This window comes from Corapipo altera, unplaced genomic scaffold (assembly GCF_003945725.1).
Source record: "Corapipo altera isolate COAL_440 unplaced genomic scaffold, ASM394572v1 113, whole genome shotgun sequence".
Taxonomy (NCBI): Eukaryota; Metazoa; Chordata; class Aves; order Passeriformes; family Pipridae; genus Corapipo; species Corapipo altera.
Genome location: NW_020884895.1, coordinates 1,822,575 through 1,842,833, shown reverse-complemented (window position 1 = coordinate 1,842,833; position 20,259 = coordinate 1,822,575). Strand labels below are relative to the sequence as shown.

The 20,259-nt window shown below is 50.1% G+C and overlaps 1 protein-coding gene across 5 annotated transcripts; it reads right to left on the bottom strand.

Annotated features, from left to right (window-relative positions):
- Positions 1 to 1,687: 1,687 nt before the first annotated feature.
- On the bottom strand, positions 1,688 to 20,087 carry BCL6 (BCL6, transcription repressor). Of its 5 annotated transcripts, none has more exons than XM_027647270.1 (10): positions 19,993 to 20,087; positions 11,246 to 11,284; positions 10,048 to 10,219; positions 8,806 to 9,027; positions 7,698 to 8,681; positions 6,929 to 7,110; positions 5,664 to 5,831; positions 4,446 to 4,576; positions 3,919 to 4,056; positions 1,688 to 3,002 (listed from the first exon to the last, which is right to left on the bottom strand). In XM_027647270.1, exons 3-10 carry the CDS (start codon positions 10,206 to 10,208, stop codon positions 2,859 to 2,861), a joined length of 2,130 nt encoding a protein of 709 aa, XP_027503071.1. In that variant the 5' UTR covers positions 10,209 to 10,219; positions 11,246 to 11,284; positions 19,993 to 20,087; the 3' UTR covers positions 1,688 to 2,858. The 5 variants fall into 5 exon arrangements, with proteins under 5 accessions (XP_027503071.1, XP_027503075.1, XP_027503074.1 ...); XM_027647274.1 differs by having other exon boundaries at positions 1,692 to 3,002; positions 10,048 to 10,215; positions 19,993 to 20,080; XM_027647273.1 differs by lacking the exon at positions 19,993 to 20,087 and adding an exon at positions 12,587 to 12,673 and having other exon boundaries at positions 1,692 to 3,002.
- Between the last annotated feature and the right edge of the window lie 172 nt (positions 20,088 to 20,259).

Genomic DNA, 20,259 nt, shown 5'->3' with positions numbered 1-20,259 from the left:
CCTGTTCCAGTGTCTCACTACCCTTACAGAATAGAATTTCTACCTAATAGCTAAGCTAAATCCACCCTCCTTCAGCTTAAGGCCATTTTCCCCTTGTGCTATCACTACATGTCATTGTGAAAAGTCCCTCTCCAGCTCTCTTGTGGGCACCCTTTAAATACCGGAAGGTGCCATAAGGTCTCCCTGGAGTCTCCTCTTCTCCAGGCTGAACAGCCCCAACTCTCTCAGCCCGTCTTCACAGGAGAGGTATTCCAGCCCTGTGATCAGCTTAAGTGTCTCTCCTCTGGATTCATTCCAACAGGTCAATGTCTTTCATTCTGTGTGGGGGCAGCAGAGCTGGATGAACACAAGGGACCTGCAGGTGGGGTCTCACAAGAGCAGAGTAGAGGGATTTTAATTTTCTGCCTGAAGCAACATGTTTATTTAGAGGCAAACAGGAGAAGGCAATTGCTTTGCCTTTAGATGAGAACCTAAAGAAAGAGCTCAAAGATGTCCATGATAAAAAAGACCAAGTAGACCCAAAAGTAGCAAGCTCACAAATATGATGACCAGCCACTCTATCCAAGTCAGCAGCCTGTCCGATCCAGAGGCTATGTTAAGCAAGACAGTCCTTTAGGAGTTGGTTGTCTCATGTCCACCTCTGTCCCATGGTGTGTTGAAAAACTCATCCTCCTCTTCATCTCTAGCTTCTCCCTACTGCAGCCTCTCCTGACCCTGAAAACAGCCAGGCCCTTCCCTTCCTGCTGGTGCTTCCAAGTCCCTCCATTGTAAATAATCACCCTAGCCCTGCACCAAAATTATCCACGAATTAATGAAACTAAAAATGAAGCCAGCCCTATGCAGCTCAGACCCCACCCCAGGCCATGCTGAGCTGTGGCTGGGTTCCACACACTGGCTCCAGCCAGTCTTGCCTGTATAATTCAGAGAAACTTTTTGCATGAGGCTCTTTGCTTTTCTGAAACTTGCAATCCCTCACCAGCACAGGGCTTCTGGGTTGTCTGCACAGAGAACAAGGCCTGGTTGCTCTGTGGCTTCACCCAGCTCTGCACAGGCATGCAAATGGAGCAAAGCAGCTCCTTTCCTACTGAGGGCGAGCGAGGGACTCCCTCAAGCTGGGCTTTCTCATGTCTGGCCCAAAGCCAGCATACAATGGCTGGAAGCCCAGAGATGCTATCAGCCAGTGAGTTCCTGGGGGAGTGTTACAGACCCTGCTCCACAAGGCAGGCAGAACAGCAGCCCCCCACCATCCCAGGCACTGGAAAGAGAGAGGAGCAGCAGGCAGTCATCATCCCTGAGCAATTCTGGCAAGTGCATTGGTTTCCAGGAAATATAAATAACTACTCAGCCATCTGTAACTGGCCCTGGGCTGGTCAGCAAAGGTCTTTCCCAGGGTCTGCACAGTTTCTGCTGGCTACTTGGTGCCAATGCAGAAAGTACCAAGGAGGTAGCACAGTCCCCATGAGGATGCAGAGCAGCAAGCTTGAGTCTTGTCTTGCTCAGACCTTATACCAGAGACCATCTTCACTCAATGCTGGAACAATGTCCTGCCTGCAACGCAGCACCAAAGCTGCACCAAGCCAAGAACTCACTCCAGGGCTCGGGATGCTCAGTCCCTTCCCAGGGGACCAGCCAGTCTTCAAGCTGCTCAGGGAGAAGGACAGGCAAGAACAGACCTCTCACTCCATCATACATCACTTTTCTTCATTTTATTTTTTTATTTGTACAGCTATATTTTACAGAACGCATTAATGCAGTTTAGACACAGCCCAAACCCTGTCTCCCGAGATTGTTTATAACACAAGCATGTAAAATAAGACAAAAAAAAAAAATCCAAAACCAAAAAAAAATAAAACATTCCCCCACTAGAGAGTTCTACCAAATCTCCTTTTGCAACATCAGGCTGTACCTTGAAGAAACTGAGCTCAATATAGTCCATACATTGAAAACTTCCATTGAAAAGAAAGGCACCGTGCGAAACCACATTTTACATATATACAGACTGAGAACTAGAACAAAAAAATTACACTTTATTATTATTTTAAATTCCTTCTGCAGCTTTGTTGGTTTAATACACACTTTTTTGTAAATTGTAAACCTTCACTTGCAAAAAAATACAAATACACTGATGCATTTAGACAAAATATTTTCTTACTTGTACAGATGCAATACTTTAAAATATCTCCTTAAGTGCTCTATCATAATAAAGATTCTCAGAGTGGCTTCTGCCTGCAGAGTCCAACTGAGCCTTTAATGCATTTTATATATTTTTAATATAGCTTTTTTAAAGGTCTATATATATTTATTTTATATATATATTTATATATTTATATCTATATATATTTACAACTCTGCCATAGATTCCTTCACCTTTGGTTAAAAAAGTTAAAGCCCTCTCTTTAATAGCATACTTTCTCTTTAAAAGAACACACATTTTGCATACAAAAGAAAAAAATCTGTTCCCATAAATCAACATTACATTCCTCATCTTCAAACGGCAAAGGCTGTGAAGGTTAGACTCCAGAGTTTATCAACACTCCACTGCACAGACATTTAAAATGACTATTTTTATTTTTTTAATGTTTTATATACAGTAAGATCTGAATAATTTTATTTTTTCCTTTTGTTTCACATAACTGGGAAAAATAAAACCCGTGTATTTGTAATTTTTTTTTTTTTTTAATTTCTAATGTTTTTCCACCTATCTGTACTATGGGTTTAGAGGCACTCCATCATGTGACAAATTTTTTTTTCCTTTCTTTTTTTTTTTTTTTTCCTTTTAAAGTGTTGCAAGTATCCTTTGGACAGCTCCTCCCGCTCTGGCCCCCCAAGACGACCTCCTCCTGGGAAATCCTGTGCCTTCAGCAGGCCTTGGGGAGCTCCGGAGGCACCTCGCTCGCCGAGATGCGGTACTGCACCTTGGTGTTGGTGATGGCCCCGTGCTTCTGCCGGAGGTGGAGCCGCAGCTGGCTTTTGTGGCGGAAATGCAGGTTGCACTTCTCACACTGCGGGGAAAGAGGCAAAGGTAGAGGGTGTGAAACGTGACAGCAGGGGACACGTCCTTCCCTTCGGGGCAAGGGGTCCACACCAAATGCCTGTCCCCCCACCAGTGATCCCAGAATGCTGCACCCAGAATGCTGGACAAGGGGAAAAGTGGGAACATGGTGGGAGGAGCAGCACCTGACAGCACCCAGGCTTTCAGCAGCATATATAGGTTTATGAGGTGAACAAAGGCCAAAGTCCCTTGAGAGAAGACCCTGGCTTTCATGGACACAGAGCCAAGCTCCATATCTTGATGATCAAGCCAACTACAGGGCTATTTCAGGAGCTGCTTTTGACCCCTGCCCAGCTGGATGGCTCCAGAGGGATGTTTAGATGATAATCACTGCTTTGATTCCCTCCCCAGCAGATGGTGAAAGCAAGGAAAGGCCCAGCAAATAACTGGGAGCCCACAGGGCTGCAAGCAAGGCCTGGCAGGCTGCTCACTGGGTGCAGGTTATCACCAGCAAAGGGGAGCTCAGGCCAGGCTGTCTGCTCCTTTCCCCCAACCCTGCACACTGCAGGCAGCTGTAATTTAAGCCACAGCTATTTGAAGAAGTGTGACCTTCTTCCAGATGGGGTGGAAGAAAAGAGCAGCTAAGATGCACCCAGCCTGGGCTGCAGCATGTCAGTGTTTCCAACACAGCCACTCCTGACAAAATACCATATCGGCATCAGCTAATGCACGAGAAGGAGATGGGGCACGAGGAGCAGGGATGTGACCTTGGCCTGGGGCCTCATGAGGCTGGTGAAGGGCACTGGGGTGCTGCAACCAGCCCATGTGAATGCCCTCCTGCCTTCCCAGAGCCCCAGGTTTGGCAGCATCCTCCCCTTGTCCTAGCTGAGATTCCCCTCCCCCCCCAAAAAAGCAGGGCCACTCACATGATACGGTTTCTCTCCTGTGTGGATTCGAAGGTGACTTTTGAGGGTCTGCAGGTGCCGGAAGCGTGTGCCACAGATCTCGCAGGGATATGGCTTCTCCCCGGTATGGATGAGCACGTGAGCACGGAGGTGGGCCACCTGGAGAGACCAGTTCTGGGTCAGGACAGCACCAGGGATCAAGGGCATCCCCATGGGAATGGGAGTTCTGTCCAAACGTCTTTCTTTAGTCTATAAGGTTCTAGCTGGCAATCAGGGCCACATGTATCTGAGGTCTGGTATCTCCAGTCCTTAAGAGCAAATGGAGCAGAGTAGCTACAACCAGCAGTCAGGCTTCCTACTAAGCCAAACTGGCCCCCATGGACCTTAAGGTCCAAACTTACCCCACAACACCATGGGAAGAGCTGCCCAAGGTAGTGAGCTGGGTCACTATCAGCCTCCTCCCTGCCATGAGGCATCACCAGTCTTGGGCAGAAGATCCAGCCACATCCCACCTCCCCAGAACTACAGATCCCAGAGGCCACACGCACCTGGACAAATCTGGCCCCGCAAGTCTCACACTTGTAGGGTTTCTCTCCAGAGTGGATGCGTGTGTGGGTTTTCAGGTTGGCTGGTCGGTTGAACTGTGCCCCGCAGATGTTGCAGCGGTACGGCTTTTCTCCTGCAGAGCCCAAAAGAAAGGGTGAGGGCTTAAGTAGAGGTATGCTCAGCACCCAGCATCCATAGTGCTCCCCAGAGCTAAGTCCCTTCAGGTGCTGGACTCCATGGCATGAAGCACGAGCCCTGACTCCTGTCCCTTTTGGAGATGGCTGTGGACAAGCAGCATTGGTTAGGACAGCTTGTGGTGTCTCCAGAGCAGGGTGAGCTCAGGAGACCTTTCTTTTTCGGATTGGGAGCTGCAGCCTTCAGGGCAAGACAAAGTCAGGCAACTCTGCCAGCAAGGATTAACAGCATCATTGCTCCTGGCCATGGGATAGTGGCTGGCACCTACATCTCCCTACAGCTGTCAGTAAGCACCCTCAAACCCTGCCCTGGCACTTGTGTTGTCTCATCCACCTGTGCAGCGCTCCTGGAGCTCAGCTGAGACTGCAGGAATTTAGGTCTAATTTAGTGCAGCAGTACTGAGTTGTCAGCCCAGATTTCCCTTCCCCAGCTAGTGAACTGGCTGTTGACAAGTACAGCATTAATAAAAGCATGAAATAAAATAAGCCTTGGGTTTGTCAGCAAAGGACTAAACCCTTAATATCCCCTTCCTTTCTCAGCTTTCATTGTGCTGATTCACAGAGTCCATTCATTCACAGATTTTCCCATCAGCAGAGTTTATGCCAAGCTAGATATGACCTGGATTTCTAGGATGTAAAAATAAATCTGAGACTTCTCCCTAAATGTTCTTTTGACTATTTTAAATTTTTTTTTGCTTAAGTTTGCCACAAAGTTACCTGGAGGCCACACATCTGCTCCTAGTCATTCATTTTGTGAGACACCTTTAGAAACAGTGGTGCCCACTGCTTTACAGCAAGAAGCTTGAGCTCCATCCCTACCGCAGGGCAGGTATCTCCCCCATTCCCAGGTTTGGCACTATGTCCAAGGGCTCCCTGGCAGTGCTGAGAAAAGCACCTTGCTCTTCCCATCAGGAACGCTGGTGACACAGAGGATGCTGCACCCTGGGACAAACCCAGCCATAAATGCCTGCCCACCCACCAACACACAGCCTCCCCAGTAAGTTGTCCCCATGGCAAACACTGTACCCGTGTGGACGGTTTTGTGGCTGGCGAGGTTCCCCTTGTAGCGAAAGGAGGCCTGGCAGCGGTCACACTTGTAGGGCTTGTCACTGTGGACTTGCAGAGAGTGTCTCTTGAGAGAGGCCTCCTCGGAGAACCGGCAGTCACACTCATTGCAGAAGAAGGCTCCATTCTCTGGGAGGGCAGAGAGGAGAGCAATGAGATGGGCAATGCATGGGTCACCTCTCTGATGGGCCACGGGATGGATTTCGGATGGAGGGGAGGGGCCGCCAGGGCAAGTGTTGGAACAAGCAGCCAAGTGCAGATGTTCGCAGTCAGTGGTGCTTGCACTGTGCTGTCACCTCCTGACCTTCTTGTGCACACACCAACAACGTGCATGGTTTGAACGAGCAAAGGCATCACGAGCTCTCTCTCTCCTTTAGTGCCACACAAGCTGCTTCCAGGAAGCCAGCATGTCACCTGGACATCTTTCAGAGAGGTCCATGAAAGCACCCAAGTTATCAGGCATCCTGCAAAGGATGCTCAGCTCTGGAGCAACTCCAGTACCTTTAGAGGTCTTAAACCTTTACATGTAGAGAGGTCTGCCTTGAGCATGGGAAGACAATCATCACCCAAATCACAAGGTAGGTACCTTCAGTAGGAGGGTGCCCAACTCTTAAATACCGTGTATAGCTTTGAGCGTCACCACAGAGGGATTCTCTCTGTGGATCTCTGCCCACACTACAGGCGGCCATCCTGCAATCCCCCTCACTGAGCTACAGGCAGATGAGTTAACAGATACCTGTTTCTGGGCTTATGGGGTTTTGCAACAAGATTGCAAGCCTCATTATCTGCATTTCTCCAGATGTGTGCATTGGGCTTCCCGATAATAAAGATATATGACAGATGCATGAGACATGCCATCTTGCCCAATCCCCATTAGGGTCATTACATCTGTAAAGCTTGTTCTCCTGTGGTTCTGGTGGGGTGGGGTGCACTTGTTTCCTGTCCTTAGCTGCCAGGTTTGCAGCAGGTGACTAACTCCCTGCACAAAGTATCTGGATGGTGCTGGGGAAAGGGAGGAAGGAAGTAATTCCAATATGCATGTGTCCCCCACATGCATGCACACAGCTGGTCAGAGAGTTAAGAGGGGACTTAAAGCACTGTGAAATCCATCAGGATAAGGATAGGTCTGCCTGCCTGTTTGGTCACAGAGCACTGGGCGATGGGCCTCTAGACTGCACAGCCCCTGACTGCTGGTTGAGGAAGATGACCAGGGGTGCAAGACTCACCGCAGCTGGAGTCAGAGTATTCAGACTGGGTTTCCCCCATCTCTTCTCCAAAGTTTGAGCCAGGGGTATGAAGGCACATCTCAGTATGTTGTGGGGACTGGCAACCACAGGAGCTGCACTTCGACGAATGCATGTACAGTGGGGACTGCCCTTCACTGCTCCGAGGGGACCCATCCCGGGACCTGTGGAAGGACAGCAATATTGAGAAGGTTCTTGCTGTGCTTGAGCTACAGGACCCTTATTTGCACCCCTCCAGACACAAGGGACAGACATGTTTTATAGGGACACCTCTGTGGCGAGATGCACAGCATAGCCCTGATCAACAAGAGGTCCTTGAGCCTCAATCCTTCAGGTGCCCATCACCAAATGACCTCAAAGCTCTCTAGGAACATTCAGGTCCAGATGATTTGGTTCCTTGATACTTTGGCAACTCCAATGCTTACAGCCAGCCAAAAGCTCAAGGCACAGGGAGTCTGGTGGAAACCAGGGTAGGTAAATCCAGGCTCCAAAAAAATCATCTGGAGCTGCCAGAGCCAGGGATTCACAACTCAATATTCCCATATCCATTGCCAGTCCCCAATACAGTGGGGACAGTAGGTACCCAGCCAATATCACTAGCAGCACTCCACCAAATACACAGGTTTCCATCCGCTCAGGACTGGACTTCCCATACCAATGCTACAGATATTTCACAACTTCCAAACCCTCTTCAGTAATTCAGGAATACCAGTTTCTCAGGGGAGAGGGGGGGGTGTAAAAATATTCTCACCTGTTAACAATATTGTTGAGTCTGCTCGCTTGAGGGATAGTAGAGTCTTCTCCATTCACGCTTATCTTGGTAGGGGATTGCACATTGAGATGCTCTGGCTCCATGGACTGCTGGCAGGTGGACATGGGCACGTAGGTGCGAGGAGAGAGGGTCCCCATTTCGTTCTGGTCAGTACTGTCTTGCTTGGTGTTCTGATTGAGAGAGTTGAGGACAATGAACTTGTACTTCTTCCAGTTGCAGGCTTTGGGGTCTGTGGGGCTCTTGGTGAAAAGGGAGCTGGAGTTCTGACCGATACGGGCATTCTTGCTGCTGCTGGACTCAGTCGGTGAGTTGGGCTGACAATCTGACTTCTGTGGGCTCTGGGGGCTGATGAGTCCCTTGCGGTCCAGGGGGGTGTTGGTGGGCTCAAAGTGCTGGCTGATCTCATCCTCTGAAGAGGTCCGCTCCTCCTCTTTGGCCACTTTGTCACAAGGGAAATAGGGATTGTTTCGGACTGAAGGGATGACAGGTTTGGGGCCAGAGGCTACGCTGTAGTGCATGTCACTCCTGGCTTCTTCAGCAGCACCTTCTTTCGGAGCATAGATGGTAGCGTGGCACATGTTGGCAGAGATGTCGGTGATGGTTCTTACGTACTCGGTGGGGATTGTCCTGGAGCTGTCACATGGCAGGATCCTCTCCTTGGGGAAGGCACCTGCCCTTGAAAGTTCAGAAAGAGGCATCCTCATCTCCCGCAATTCATCATCCACAAGGAAGCTATTTAGAGGGAGAGGGCTGTATCCATGGTAGGAAATGGGAGATCCAGACAAACTGTTGATCAAGCCAGGTGCAAAGGCCCTCCCATTGCAGAGGGATCCATTTTGGAGAGGCATGCCGTTCTCTGAGACATCTCTGCTCCGATAAGCCATCACCTCTGGGTGGCCCAGCATCCGTCCAGCCAAAAACTCTTCCCTTGGGGTCTTCATAGCAGACACCATCTCTGCTTCACTGGAATCAGGGAAAAGAAGGAGGGAGACACAGTCACTTTCAGCCCATAAGAGCACATTTACAGATACTGTTAGTTCTTCCTCTGCCCACCCAAACACCCCCAAAGTTCACCCATGGCACTCACCTAGACTTCACAAACCTTCGGCAGGTATCAACTACATGTTCCATCTGCAGGTAGAGCGCCGTGGCCATCACTGCCATGATATTGTTCTCCCTCAAGTTCAGGCGGGATGTATACATGAAGTCCAAGAGGATGCAAAACCCCTCAGGGTTAATTTCAGGGTCCAGGTTGATGACATTCAAGTTGCACTTCAGCTGGTCAGTGAAGATGCTGTAGAAGAGGCCACTGCAGAGAGGAGACAGTAGAGAATAGAAGTGTTATGACAATTCAGAGGAAGAAAGAATTTGTCTGAAATCCCTGAGCATAGAGGGGTTCATGAATGGGAAGGGAGGAGGAGGCAATTACAGAATTCCCTGAGCTTCCCCCTTATTATCAAGCTTGGTTTCTCAGCTTAGTAAGCGTCTTCTGCACTGCACTTTTCCCAACTGGAACAGCCTGCTTTTAGATCTCACCTGCTCAACAACTCCCCATTGCCTCCATTTAGAAATTCTCCCTTTCCTTTTTTTTTTTCCATTGTTGTTCTTACCACCACCCCCTTCCCACTGTGACTCATTTCTTTCACAAGTCTCTTGGGACAGCCATGCTCGCTCTTAAACCAGAAAAATTAAAAAAAAGGGAAATGTTGGCAAAACATTTTTCAGATGTTTCAATAGTCAAAGCTTGTTTTTTATACCTTGTCAGCAAGAGACCCTGGAAGGCATCTGCCATAATTCAACTGGGAAATGGTGGGATATTAACTAGTGTTCAATAGGAAGCAATTCCAGCAATCCTAGGAGCTGCAAAGGGATTTCAGACCCCATCAGGCTTTGAAAAAAAAAAAAATCAACAAAGGTGGGAGCAGGCAGCAGTCTGAGAGCCAGGGAGTAATAGCTCTAAAAATAGCAGTGGCAGGGGATGCCTCAGTCACAGAGGACTCTCTCACCCCAGTGAGCATTAAGCCCTCCCTCTCCTCCCCTCTCAGGGATGTGCCTCACATCTGCTGCACTCCTGTTTGCCTCCATGGGCTGTCTGTGGGCAGATGCGGGCATAGAAGGAGAGAAGTGAGGGCAGTGTGCTGGAGGGAAAAGGTCTCAGCTCTAATCCTACTACAGGTACAAATTTCTGGGCATCCCCTTTCAGTTCTGCTTCTCTGCCTCTGCTTCCCTGTCTGTGAAACCCACGAGCCCTCTCAGGACTGCAGCAGTGCTGCTGACAGCCAAAGGCTGAGGGAGCAAGGAAAGAGGCAGGGAAGGACCCTGCTCTCACCTGCAGGCCATCAGGACTGTTTTGTGGGCTCTGAACTGCTCCCGGTTCACAATGATGACAACATCAGTCAGGATATCCCGGCTTCTAAGGCGGTTGAGATTGAGAAGGACATCGCTCGCGTGGCGGGTGAACTGGATGCAGCTGTCTGCCGGCGAGGCCATCTTGAGTCTGCCTGGAACAGAAACAGAACGAAGATGAGAATGGAGGAACAGCCAGGCAAGTACTCTAAACCCAGTGAAGAGATAGTTGGTGCTCTGGGACAGGCTCAGATGGCCAACTGCCCCTTGTAGGGGCAGCACCAGCTCCTTGGTCCCAAAGCAATCAGCCCTGCACCACACCACACTCCTTCCAGTGTTCCTAGTGAGGTCCCCTGGCCGACAGCGAGACCTGGCATGTCTCATCCCACCCTGCAAGCTGGTGAGCAAAGGTGGACAGACCCTTCTGAGGATTAGCACACTGTCTCCTCTTTCCCCCTGCCTCGCCCATGGTGGCCCAGCCCACTCCTCCCATTCAGGTTCATCTCCACGAAGGTCTGAACACAGCTCCTAGCCCTCAGATCTTCCTCAGGAGCCATTCCCCTCACCTGTCTGATGTCTGGCTGTAAATTCAGCCACAGAATTCAAAACAAGCCTTAAGGTCCCAACTGAAGCTAAATGATTTCAACATTTGGAAAAAATCCAGCCCATACTGGAGCAACAGCCCTCGCCCACAGGAAACTACCTTCCTACTCCCAAGTGGTGGCCACTCTGGAGAAGACCTGTCCACAGTTTCCCAACGGACTGGTGAGAAGTAGAACTCATCTAACCTGCTGGGCTGCTACCCACACCATAGCCCAGTCTCTCTCAGTGAGCAAGGCTTGGGTTAGTCGAGGAACCTGAAGCCTTCCCCAAACACAACCCCTGTTGTCCCATCTCAGGTGTCCTCCCAGCTAGCACCCAAGATGACCCATATCTCCCTGCCTGAAGTTTGGGCTGGAACGTGCACCTCCAGTATGAAATTCCTCCATGATCAACCTCCTCTCATAATCCTGACTCCTCCTCCCTCCCCAGCAACATATGAATGTACAGTATTTTCTACAGAGCAGCTGCTCTCCTGAAAACAAATTCCAGCTGGGTCTAATGAAACATTTCATTCCACATGGTTAAAGGGAAGGGGGAGGGAGGTTAGGAGGGAAAGCACAAAATTTAAATTTACATACCCAATGCCTCAATTCACAGTCCAAAAGTTTCTTTCAAACCTACAAATAAAGCACAAGAAAACAAACGCCGCATTAGCTGGTAATTATGAATTGGCCATGGCAGGACACAAACCAGCTGTTTTGTTCGAGTATCAGTTGGATAAAAGCTAGAGATAACCTTACTGGAGAGTAGAAGGTTTGTTAACATTTGTTTCTTCCGGTACAGTACGTTCTTATCACAACCACAGGCTTTGAGAATCCAATCATAGCTTCTTCCACACCCTCTAGGCCAAACCATGGGCGTATGCCAAGGAGATTTTCATTTCCATGACTCAGGAACTTAAAGGCAGGTGGGGAAGGGAAGTCAAGCGAGAATTTTCTCACCACTTCTTTCAGAGATAACTCTTCTCGTGCCAAGACCGAATTCCTGTCCAGTGCCACATTCAAGATCCATGCCATTTTCCCAGCACCCTGTTAACAGGTATGACATGCACACAAACATCTGCTGCCACTCTGCTCAGAAGCCTGGAAAGAGCCTGAATATAGTCCTCCAAAACACCTTCTGCCCTTGTCAAAATACCCACATGTCCCAGCTGGTGCAAATGCCCTAAGACGGGACTGCTGAACAGATTTGGGAGGATATAGGTATCAAGTACCAAAGTGACTTGGCCAGGACTGCATAGGAAGCCAGTGGTGGAGACAGATGAGGACCCAGAAGAAATGTCTTCCTCTTGCTGCTGCAAAAGCCTTCCCCTAAAATCACAAGCTGTGTTTCCAGCCACTGGCTTCACAGGCAATGTAGCTGGGGTAGAACAACAAGGAAACCTAGGAGTTAACTGCCTTCCAGAACTCATACTATTCCTCCCAAATTTACTTAAAACCAAAGACAATTGATCTGCCACCAATGCAGAAAAAAAGTCCTCAGGCAGTCACCCCAGCAGGTAGAAGCCAAATAAATAAGTGAACAAACAAATCCCAAGATCTTCATAACACTACTTTGAGGACCAACCCCCAGACACTGAATGGAGACTCTAACACTGCCAGCACTTGCAGAAAGCCCATCCATCCCTGTGAGGACAAGTGTCTTCTTCCCTCTCCCTTGTGGGAGATGCGCAGATCTGGAGCTCAAGCTCCCCTAATATCCCCAGAGACATCAGGACGAAGAGATGAGATTTAAGGCAAGGTATCACACACATACCCCAGACGGGTGTTTTACAGCCTCATTCCAGCCATCAAACGCAAATCTTCAGAGCCGCCGTGAGCCTGGCCAGCTTAAAACTTTACACACATACAAAAAGTGACTCATTTCCCAAACACTGCAGACTCTGACCTTTCTGTACATGCTCACTGCCAGCCATTCACTATCATCAGTTGCAAGCCAAGGGACTCACGCTGTTCTGCAAGGAGCCCAGCACACACCCGTGCATCCATACGAGCAGATGCGTACATTTGGGGCAGCCGGGTGGCATCCCAACCTTGGCTACATTGGCAGCTGTAATCTCCCAGGCTCTGGGGAGCCACCTCAGCATCACAGACATGATGAGGTGACCCATCTGTAAACCAACAGAGTTACAAACTGCGAGACGAACTCTGCACCTGCGAGCATCACGTGAGAAGCTGCTGCTGTCACCAAATTCCCTTACCCACAGCGAAGCCGCAGCACTGCCCGGAGAGACACCCAGCTTCTCTCACAGAGCTGGAACCCCCAGCACAGCTGCGCCCCCCCCCCAAATTACCCCTCCCAGTGCAGTGCTGCTGAAACACCCAAAGCCCCGGGAGTCAGGCAGGTGCATCCCAAGCAGCTCCCGGCTGCAGGATGTGGGCATGCAAAGGGAAAGGGGCTTTCCTTCCCCTCGGTGTGCTGAGTCGCCTTAACCCTGCCCCTCCCAGTCTCTGCACAGCACCAGCTCTGTACCCTAACAGGGGAGGATGCATGGACAAGAGACCAGAAGAAAAAGGGACAGAAAGGAGCAGAAATCTGACAGGAAGCAGGAAAAACCGCTGCAGCCAAGTATGGATTTTGCCATCCACACCCCCCTCAACACCCATGAGGATCCCCCAGGCTCAGCTGGGGCCAGAGCACCATCCCATGCCCCCCCTCCAGTTTTCCTGCCCAGTACCTTGTAGGTGTGGGCTCTCTAGCAGTGCTCGAGGCTGCATGCCAGGGTTTGCTGTACCCATAGAGGACGGTTTGGATTAGGCAAAGAGCCCATTTTAGGGGTGGTCTCATGGGACTGTCACTGCTGCTGCCTTCCAGGAAGGCAATGGGTCTGCCCCAGCGGTTCAGGGAACAGCCCTTCCCTGTCGGCACCTCCCCAAGAAAACCCATTCCTGGAAAAGAGCCCAGGGCTGGCTCTGCCTTCCCTGCAGCCAGCTCAGTGAGTATGGGGAGGGTGCACCTTCGTGTAGGGGAACCCCTTTCAGTTCAACCTCGTACAAAGGGGAGACCCTCTCAGCTCCCTCACCCCGGGGGCAAAGGGGAGAAACAGGGACTTCCTCCCCAATTAATCTTTCCACCATGCCTCCCCATCCATCCACTCTCCCAGTTATAGGGAATTCCTTTTCATCTATCCTCCTTCCACTCTGCACACAGCAGGGAACTCCTTGCTCCCCTATCCTTCTTTGGATAGGGGATCCCCTGTGGTCTTAACCCTTCTCCCACCCCCATTCACATAGCCAGGAGCAGGGCACCAATCACTCCCCTTCCCTGGGCCCCAATCTCCTACCCCTCCAGAGCCTGCAGCGCCGACTCACACCACCTTGGAGGGGTGGTTGGGTGAAGTCTTCCTTCCCCACAGCCTCATCCCACACAGTGCGCCGAAACTGCCCGCCCAGGGGAAGCTCCATCCTGCTCCCTCTCCTCTCCAGTCCCCGCACCCTGTAGGGTCCCAGCCCCATGAGAACATCCCCTCTGCGAGGGCACAGCGCCAGCTGCCTCTCCACCCTGCCAAGGAATGCCTGGTTTCTGCTGAACAGGGACCAGAGGGACAACCAAGAAAACGGGGTGGGGTGTGGGTGGCTTCCTCCCCTCCCCACCATCAGGAGTCATGGGTGCTATATGCCATGGTGAAGAAGATGCTTTTGGTTGGGGGTGTGCAAGCACTCAGCTCAGCCTTCCTGATACCATGCAATCTTGGGGGCACTAAACGTCCTTTAGCTGTCACAGCAGAGTTTTATTAATTTAGTAGCTTCTGGTTGGTGTCTAGGCCAAAACGTGGCTGGGTTAATAATAACCCAAGAGGAGACCGAGAGAAGTCCTAGTGCACAACGTCAGCACAGATCAAAAGCAGCATCACTAGTGCAAGCCCTGTTGTATTTTCCACCGTACCCTTTCCGTGAGTGCATTGCACTCGCTCTATCGAGCGGTCTCAATCTGATCCAATTTCCTGCCAGCAAACAAATGTTTCTAGGAAATGCAATACATTATCTGGACGGGTTTATTATCAGCATTTGGAACCAGGAAAACCACATATTTTCTCGAGCACTGCAGGAAACTTTAGTTTGTACTTCAAAAGAGGGTTTAAAGCATTGCTCTTGAAAGCTGGCCCGGCTCAAGTCTCCACATTGTTTTGGTCTTTGCAGAAGAAAATGCAGAGGAGGGAGGGGGTAAGCACGCTAAAACTGCCTCCAATGTTTTCCTACTAAAAAGGACTCCCCTGCCCTCTACAGAGCCAAGCTCTGGCTGTGAGGCAGAGGCAGCGTGTGCCCTTGGGAAGCGAGGACTCCAGCCTTCCTCAGCATTTCAAACGACCCCAAGCAATTTGGCACATTAATTTTTCAAGGGAAGGCAGGAACCACGTCCCGGCTGAAATTGAGGGAGCTACTCCAGAGAACAGGAGACAGACTCCATGCCTTGTCAACACTGAGCCCTGCACCGAGATGCCGACCCAACAGTGGGGTGCAGCTGGAGCCCAGTGTCCCCAGCAGCTGAGCCAGATCCCTGGCCCCGCTGGGCTCCAAAGAGGAGTCTCATCATTCCTACCCCACACCAGGGCAGAAAATCACCAGCCAGCACCAGCCCAATCCTCCCTATTCTCCTGGGGCTCAGGGTGGTACAGCTCATTTTGGCAGTAAGTAACTGCTTTGGCATTCTGCCTGGATGGGACGAGACACATACACAGATTGGAGTGCCTTGGCCAGGGGAGAGACATCCCCTCACCCCTATATTTAACTAAACAGATTTAAGGAGGCCCACTTTAGAGGGTGCCTGGTCCTACAGGACACCTTCTTCAGGACCCACTGTCCCACAGCACGCTTGTCCCAAGCTTTCCCCTCCATAAACAAGAGTCCTACATTCCTTGTGGGTACGCAGTGCACAGCCCAAAGGCATCAACTGACCGGGAGAAAGAGAGAGAGGAAAACAATATAGACCAAAAATTTCCTACCCCTCTCCCACTGCCCTTAGTTCTCCCTCCGATTTAGATGTGAAGCTCCACTGAGATTACTGGGGTTTTAAAGCAGTCCTGAAGACTACATGCTTGCTTGCTCTGATTTAGGGGTGTGTGTCTTTCGGCTGCCAGCATCCTGCAGTGATGAGAACACATAAGATCTAGCAAGGATTTAAAAAAAAAAAAAAAAAAAAAAGGAGGACTACAATTGTAGTCTAAATTTGCAGTCTGAAGGAGTTTACTGGTCAGATCCTGACTTTTGGATACTGATCTAACCAAACTGCAAACTGTGAACTCCTGAGGTTTGCCAATGCCTGCTGTAAACATGGAAACCAAGTGTCACTTTTTGCCAAACAGAAGAATGGTTTAAAAATAGATCTAGAGAAGAATACAGGCACTCGGCATACAAGGCTCCCGTTTATAGACTCCCATGCTACTATAAAATGAAACAAGAGGTTATGAGCACACAGGCAACTTTTCACCAAATTTAGATTTTACGAACTTCTCAGAAACCTGAAAACAACATTTCAGGCTCCAACTGAACCAGTAAAAGCTCTTTGAGTGAAGTTCACAGCCCAGATATTACAGCACATAGACTAAAACAGGCATGAAAAGGCTCTTCAACCTTAACACCATAAATATATGAAGGTAGATAAGCTGCACACTGAGAAATGCACCTACTGGTTAGATCTTCATTTTATTAATCTATAGACTTTCTAAGAAGGTATGCACATAAAATGAGAGGACAGTCCTACAACACGGGACTGTCTCACAAAGTTTTACCACCTGTACTTGTAATGGAATTTTGAGGATAACATTGCTGTTTACTATGGAAAAAAAAAAAAGTAATCCAAACCCAAAAACTGTTCTTACAAATTAATATTGGACTGCTGGCATTGAAGGCTGAAAGCTTTCACTGACCAAAATAAAAAAAATAAAAAAAAAAAAAGAAAAAGAAAAGAAAAAGAGCATAGATTTACGACACATCCTAAATTAGGCAGAAATTCAAGGGCAGATTAGCACCACAACTCGGAAAGATTTTCACATGTGATTTCATGACTAGACCCAGAGAGAACTCCATATGGAAATGTCAGTGACTTTAATAAGCACTCGGTTGTTTCCAATTAGGCTCCTTAAGTAAGTTCAGTGGCATCCAGAGTTTCCTCCGCCACCTTCCTCCTAGCTGGCAAGCATTTTTTTCTTTTTTTTAATAAGCAGTTAATAAACATGTTCCCACTCTCCCGAGGCTGCCGGCCCCGCCAGTCCCGCGCGGAGCGGAGAGAAATGACACTAGATGGCACCAGTTCGCTTTGCTGCAGGAGCAATTTTTCCCCTTGGAAAATAAAACACCCCAACCAAACCTGGAAAACATATAATTTTGTCGATGTAATTCTGTTCCTCTTAAAACGCGTCTGAGCAACATTATTTTTATGAGCTTTTCCAGCCTTGTTTTGAAAAACTTAATGTTTCTCTAGGTTTATTTTTGTCTCATCCGACAGCCGGCTGAATCCTCCCTGCGCTGCAAACAGGGTTGTCTAAAAAGTGTCACAAAGATTTTTGACGGATTTTTCCCCCCCCCCTTTTTTTTTTTTTTTTTTTGGGGTGGGATTTGTAAGAATCACTTCTCATTCTGACTTCTTCCTTCACAATAATAACTAACCAGTTAACCTCCACTTCCTCTCCCAATATTGACTCAGACAGTCAGAACTGAGGAGGATTGAAAATTGGAATTTAAATGCATCTCAAGAGATCTTTGATCTGTTTTGCCAGTCAAAACTGAACGCTGAGAAATGAACTCTTTTCTTACTGGAACAATGCAATTATCCATTCTCCTGGAAAATTGCTAGACACCCTTTGAATATTTTAATGGCTTGGTGATTTGTTTCATGGGGCAACATTTGCCATTTATAATGCAAGTTTTTAAACCTGCGATCCTACTCTTAGGAGAAAAATAACAATCTCAGGTTCCACCCCCCCACATATATATAAGGAGAGCTTTTCCCTAAAATATTTTAAGCAATTTTTGAACTGTAACCCCCTCAAGGAATGCAGGAGGAAGTCTGTATTTGCTCCGAAAGCTTACATCCTTTAAACCCTTGAAAAAATGCCCCAAACGATAATTTTTAAAGCATTTAAAAGTTTGAGAGAGGAATCAATAAGCATCCCCAGATCAAATAATGGCCTGTTCCAAACCCAGCCCTGCTGACACGTCCACTGGCACAGGTATGAATTTGGCTCCAAACAGAGATGTCGGACCAATGCAACACTTCTCACTGAGCCTCATCCATCTGGCCCCAGACTCCCTTTGCACTGATCCTGCACCTACTGAAGTCAGTGGAAAAAACTAACCGGGGCCGTGTTTGTTTTTGTTGATTTTGACTCATGATTTTAAGCCCAGATTTGCTTCTTCCCTGGAAATGCAACAGGGGGGTCAAAGGCAGCTTTTTAGGCACATCTGAGAGGCCGCCGTGGATTTTTCTAAACAAACGCCTCGCTTTCTGTTTCCCTCCTTCCCAAGAGGCGATTTCATAACATTTCATACTGTGACTTTGCAAACTACAGGCGGGGGGGGAGGATATCGGGGGGCGGGGGGGGGGGGGGGCGGCCGGGAGAGGTCGCTGCCGCCCGACCACGAAAAGTTTTCATAACAAAGTTGGGTTTTTTCGGTTTTGTTTTGCCCTTTATTTTTAAAGGGGGTGTGTGTGTGCGTGTGCAAAAAAATAACACATACACGCACACAAGAACACGCACCTAACAACAACGACAACAAAAATCCAAACCAAACAGCCCTCTCCCTTCCTTGCCCGCTTTTGGCGGGTTTGGGGGCGCGGGGGGTGCAGCGGCGCGGGGCGGGGGTTGCGCGGCTCCCCGCGCCGCTCGCTCCAGGAATAGCGTGTGGCCGGGGGCCAGCCCCGCCGCTGCCGGCGGCAGATTTACGAGCGCCTGTCTCCGCGCCAAGTCCGCCGCGGTAGTAAACACAGGGGAAGGGCTGCGATGGGGGCAGCGGGGGGCTCCCCCCGCATCGCGCCACGGACCCCATCCCTCGCACGGCCGCGCTCCGCTTGCCCCGCCGGCTGCCTTCCTCCCGGCAGGGTACTCCCTCTCCTCCCCGCGGGTGTTGTTGTTGTTATTATTATTATTATTATCATCATCATCGTTATTATTATTATTTTCAACCCTCCTCGTCATATTCAGAGTCGTTCCACACACTTTTACTCCCTTCCCGAGTTCTGCATCGCCGTTTGTTCCCCAGCCGGCAGCCGCCCGCCCCGCACGCCCCGTCGAGGCGAGCGCGGTTCTCCGCCGCCCCGGGCCGGCGCTCCGCCGTGCTCCGGGGCCGGCAGCCGGCGGCGGCCGAGCCTCCCCGCGGGCTCCCCCCTTCCCCGGGCAGGGAAATGCCGCAAGTCTTCTCCATCACCGCCCGCTCTTAGCCCGGGGCTTGACAGATCGCGGCGCAGCCCCGCCACAGGTTGCAAAACGCACCAGCCCTTTCGCGGTTGCACCGGGGAGGGGAATAACAATAATAATGATTTAATAATAGAAATAGAGAGGGAGGGAGGACGATGCGGAAAGGCCGGTGGCCGGTGCCGCCGAGCTCCAGCGCTGCCGCCAGCCCCGCTCCGCTCCGCGGCGGCTTCGTGCGGTGGCGAAACGACAAAAGCGACACAACACGCACCACAAAAAAAAAAAAAAAAAAAAAAAAAAAAAAACAAGGGAAAAAAAAAAAAGGAAAAGAAAAATAACACACCCCGACCAAGGGATCCAGCCATTGAGAGCGGACCCCGAGTCACGCCACAAGCCCAGCGGCCGCCAGCGCTCGCCGCCGTCCTGCGCCCGCGGGGCGGCTGCAGGTGCAGAGAGGAGCCGCCACCGTCCCCCCCGTCCCCACCCGGCCGTCACGCGTGTGGGAAAGCCAATAATCCCAGATAACCGATAATCCCCGGGAGAGGACAGCGAGGGGAGACACCTCCACCTCCCCCCCGCTCCCCTCCCCTTATACACGCTCTCAGCGTTAGAAACATGCAGGCACCCCTATTTCCCTAATTTTTTTCTCCCCTGACAGCGGGCAAGGAAAGAAAGGGGGGATGTGTGTGTGAATTAAATAAATAAATAAAACAAGGAAAAAATTTTAAATTGAGGAGATGACAATAATAATAATAATAATAAAATAAAGGGCACCTGCAGCGGGAAAGGGGGGGGAAGGAAAGAGGAGGGAGAGAAAAAAAAATGGGTAGAAATATATAGAGGCGGCTCCGCGCCAAGCGTCGGAGCGGGGCAGGGAGGGAAAGAGGAGGGAAAAAAAAATGGAGAGAAAAAAAAAAAAAGCGAGCGAGAGAATTAAAGGGTAAAATCGGCCGCGGCAATAGAAGCAGCAATCACCTGGTCTCCGGGCTTTCCTAGAAACTCCTTGCATCACCACTTCTAAGAACCCCAGTTCTAAGAATCAACAGAGCCCAATTCTCGGAATTTGAGCTGCGGACTCTACCACTGCGCTCAGCACGGGGAGGGCCACGGACCTCCCTCCTCCGCGCCTTCCCTGCCGCCGCGGCCCTCCCGGGGTGCGCTGCCCCTCCGTGCCGCCCCCATCGGGCGCCCAGCGCGGTGGGCGCGCACCTCGTGAGGGCGGCGGCGGCGGCGGGGGTCCGT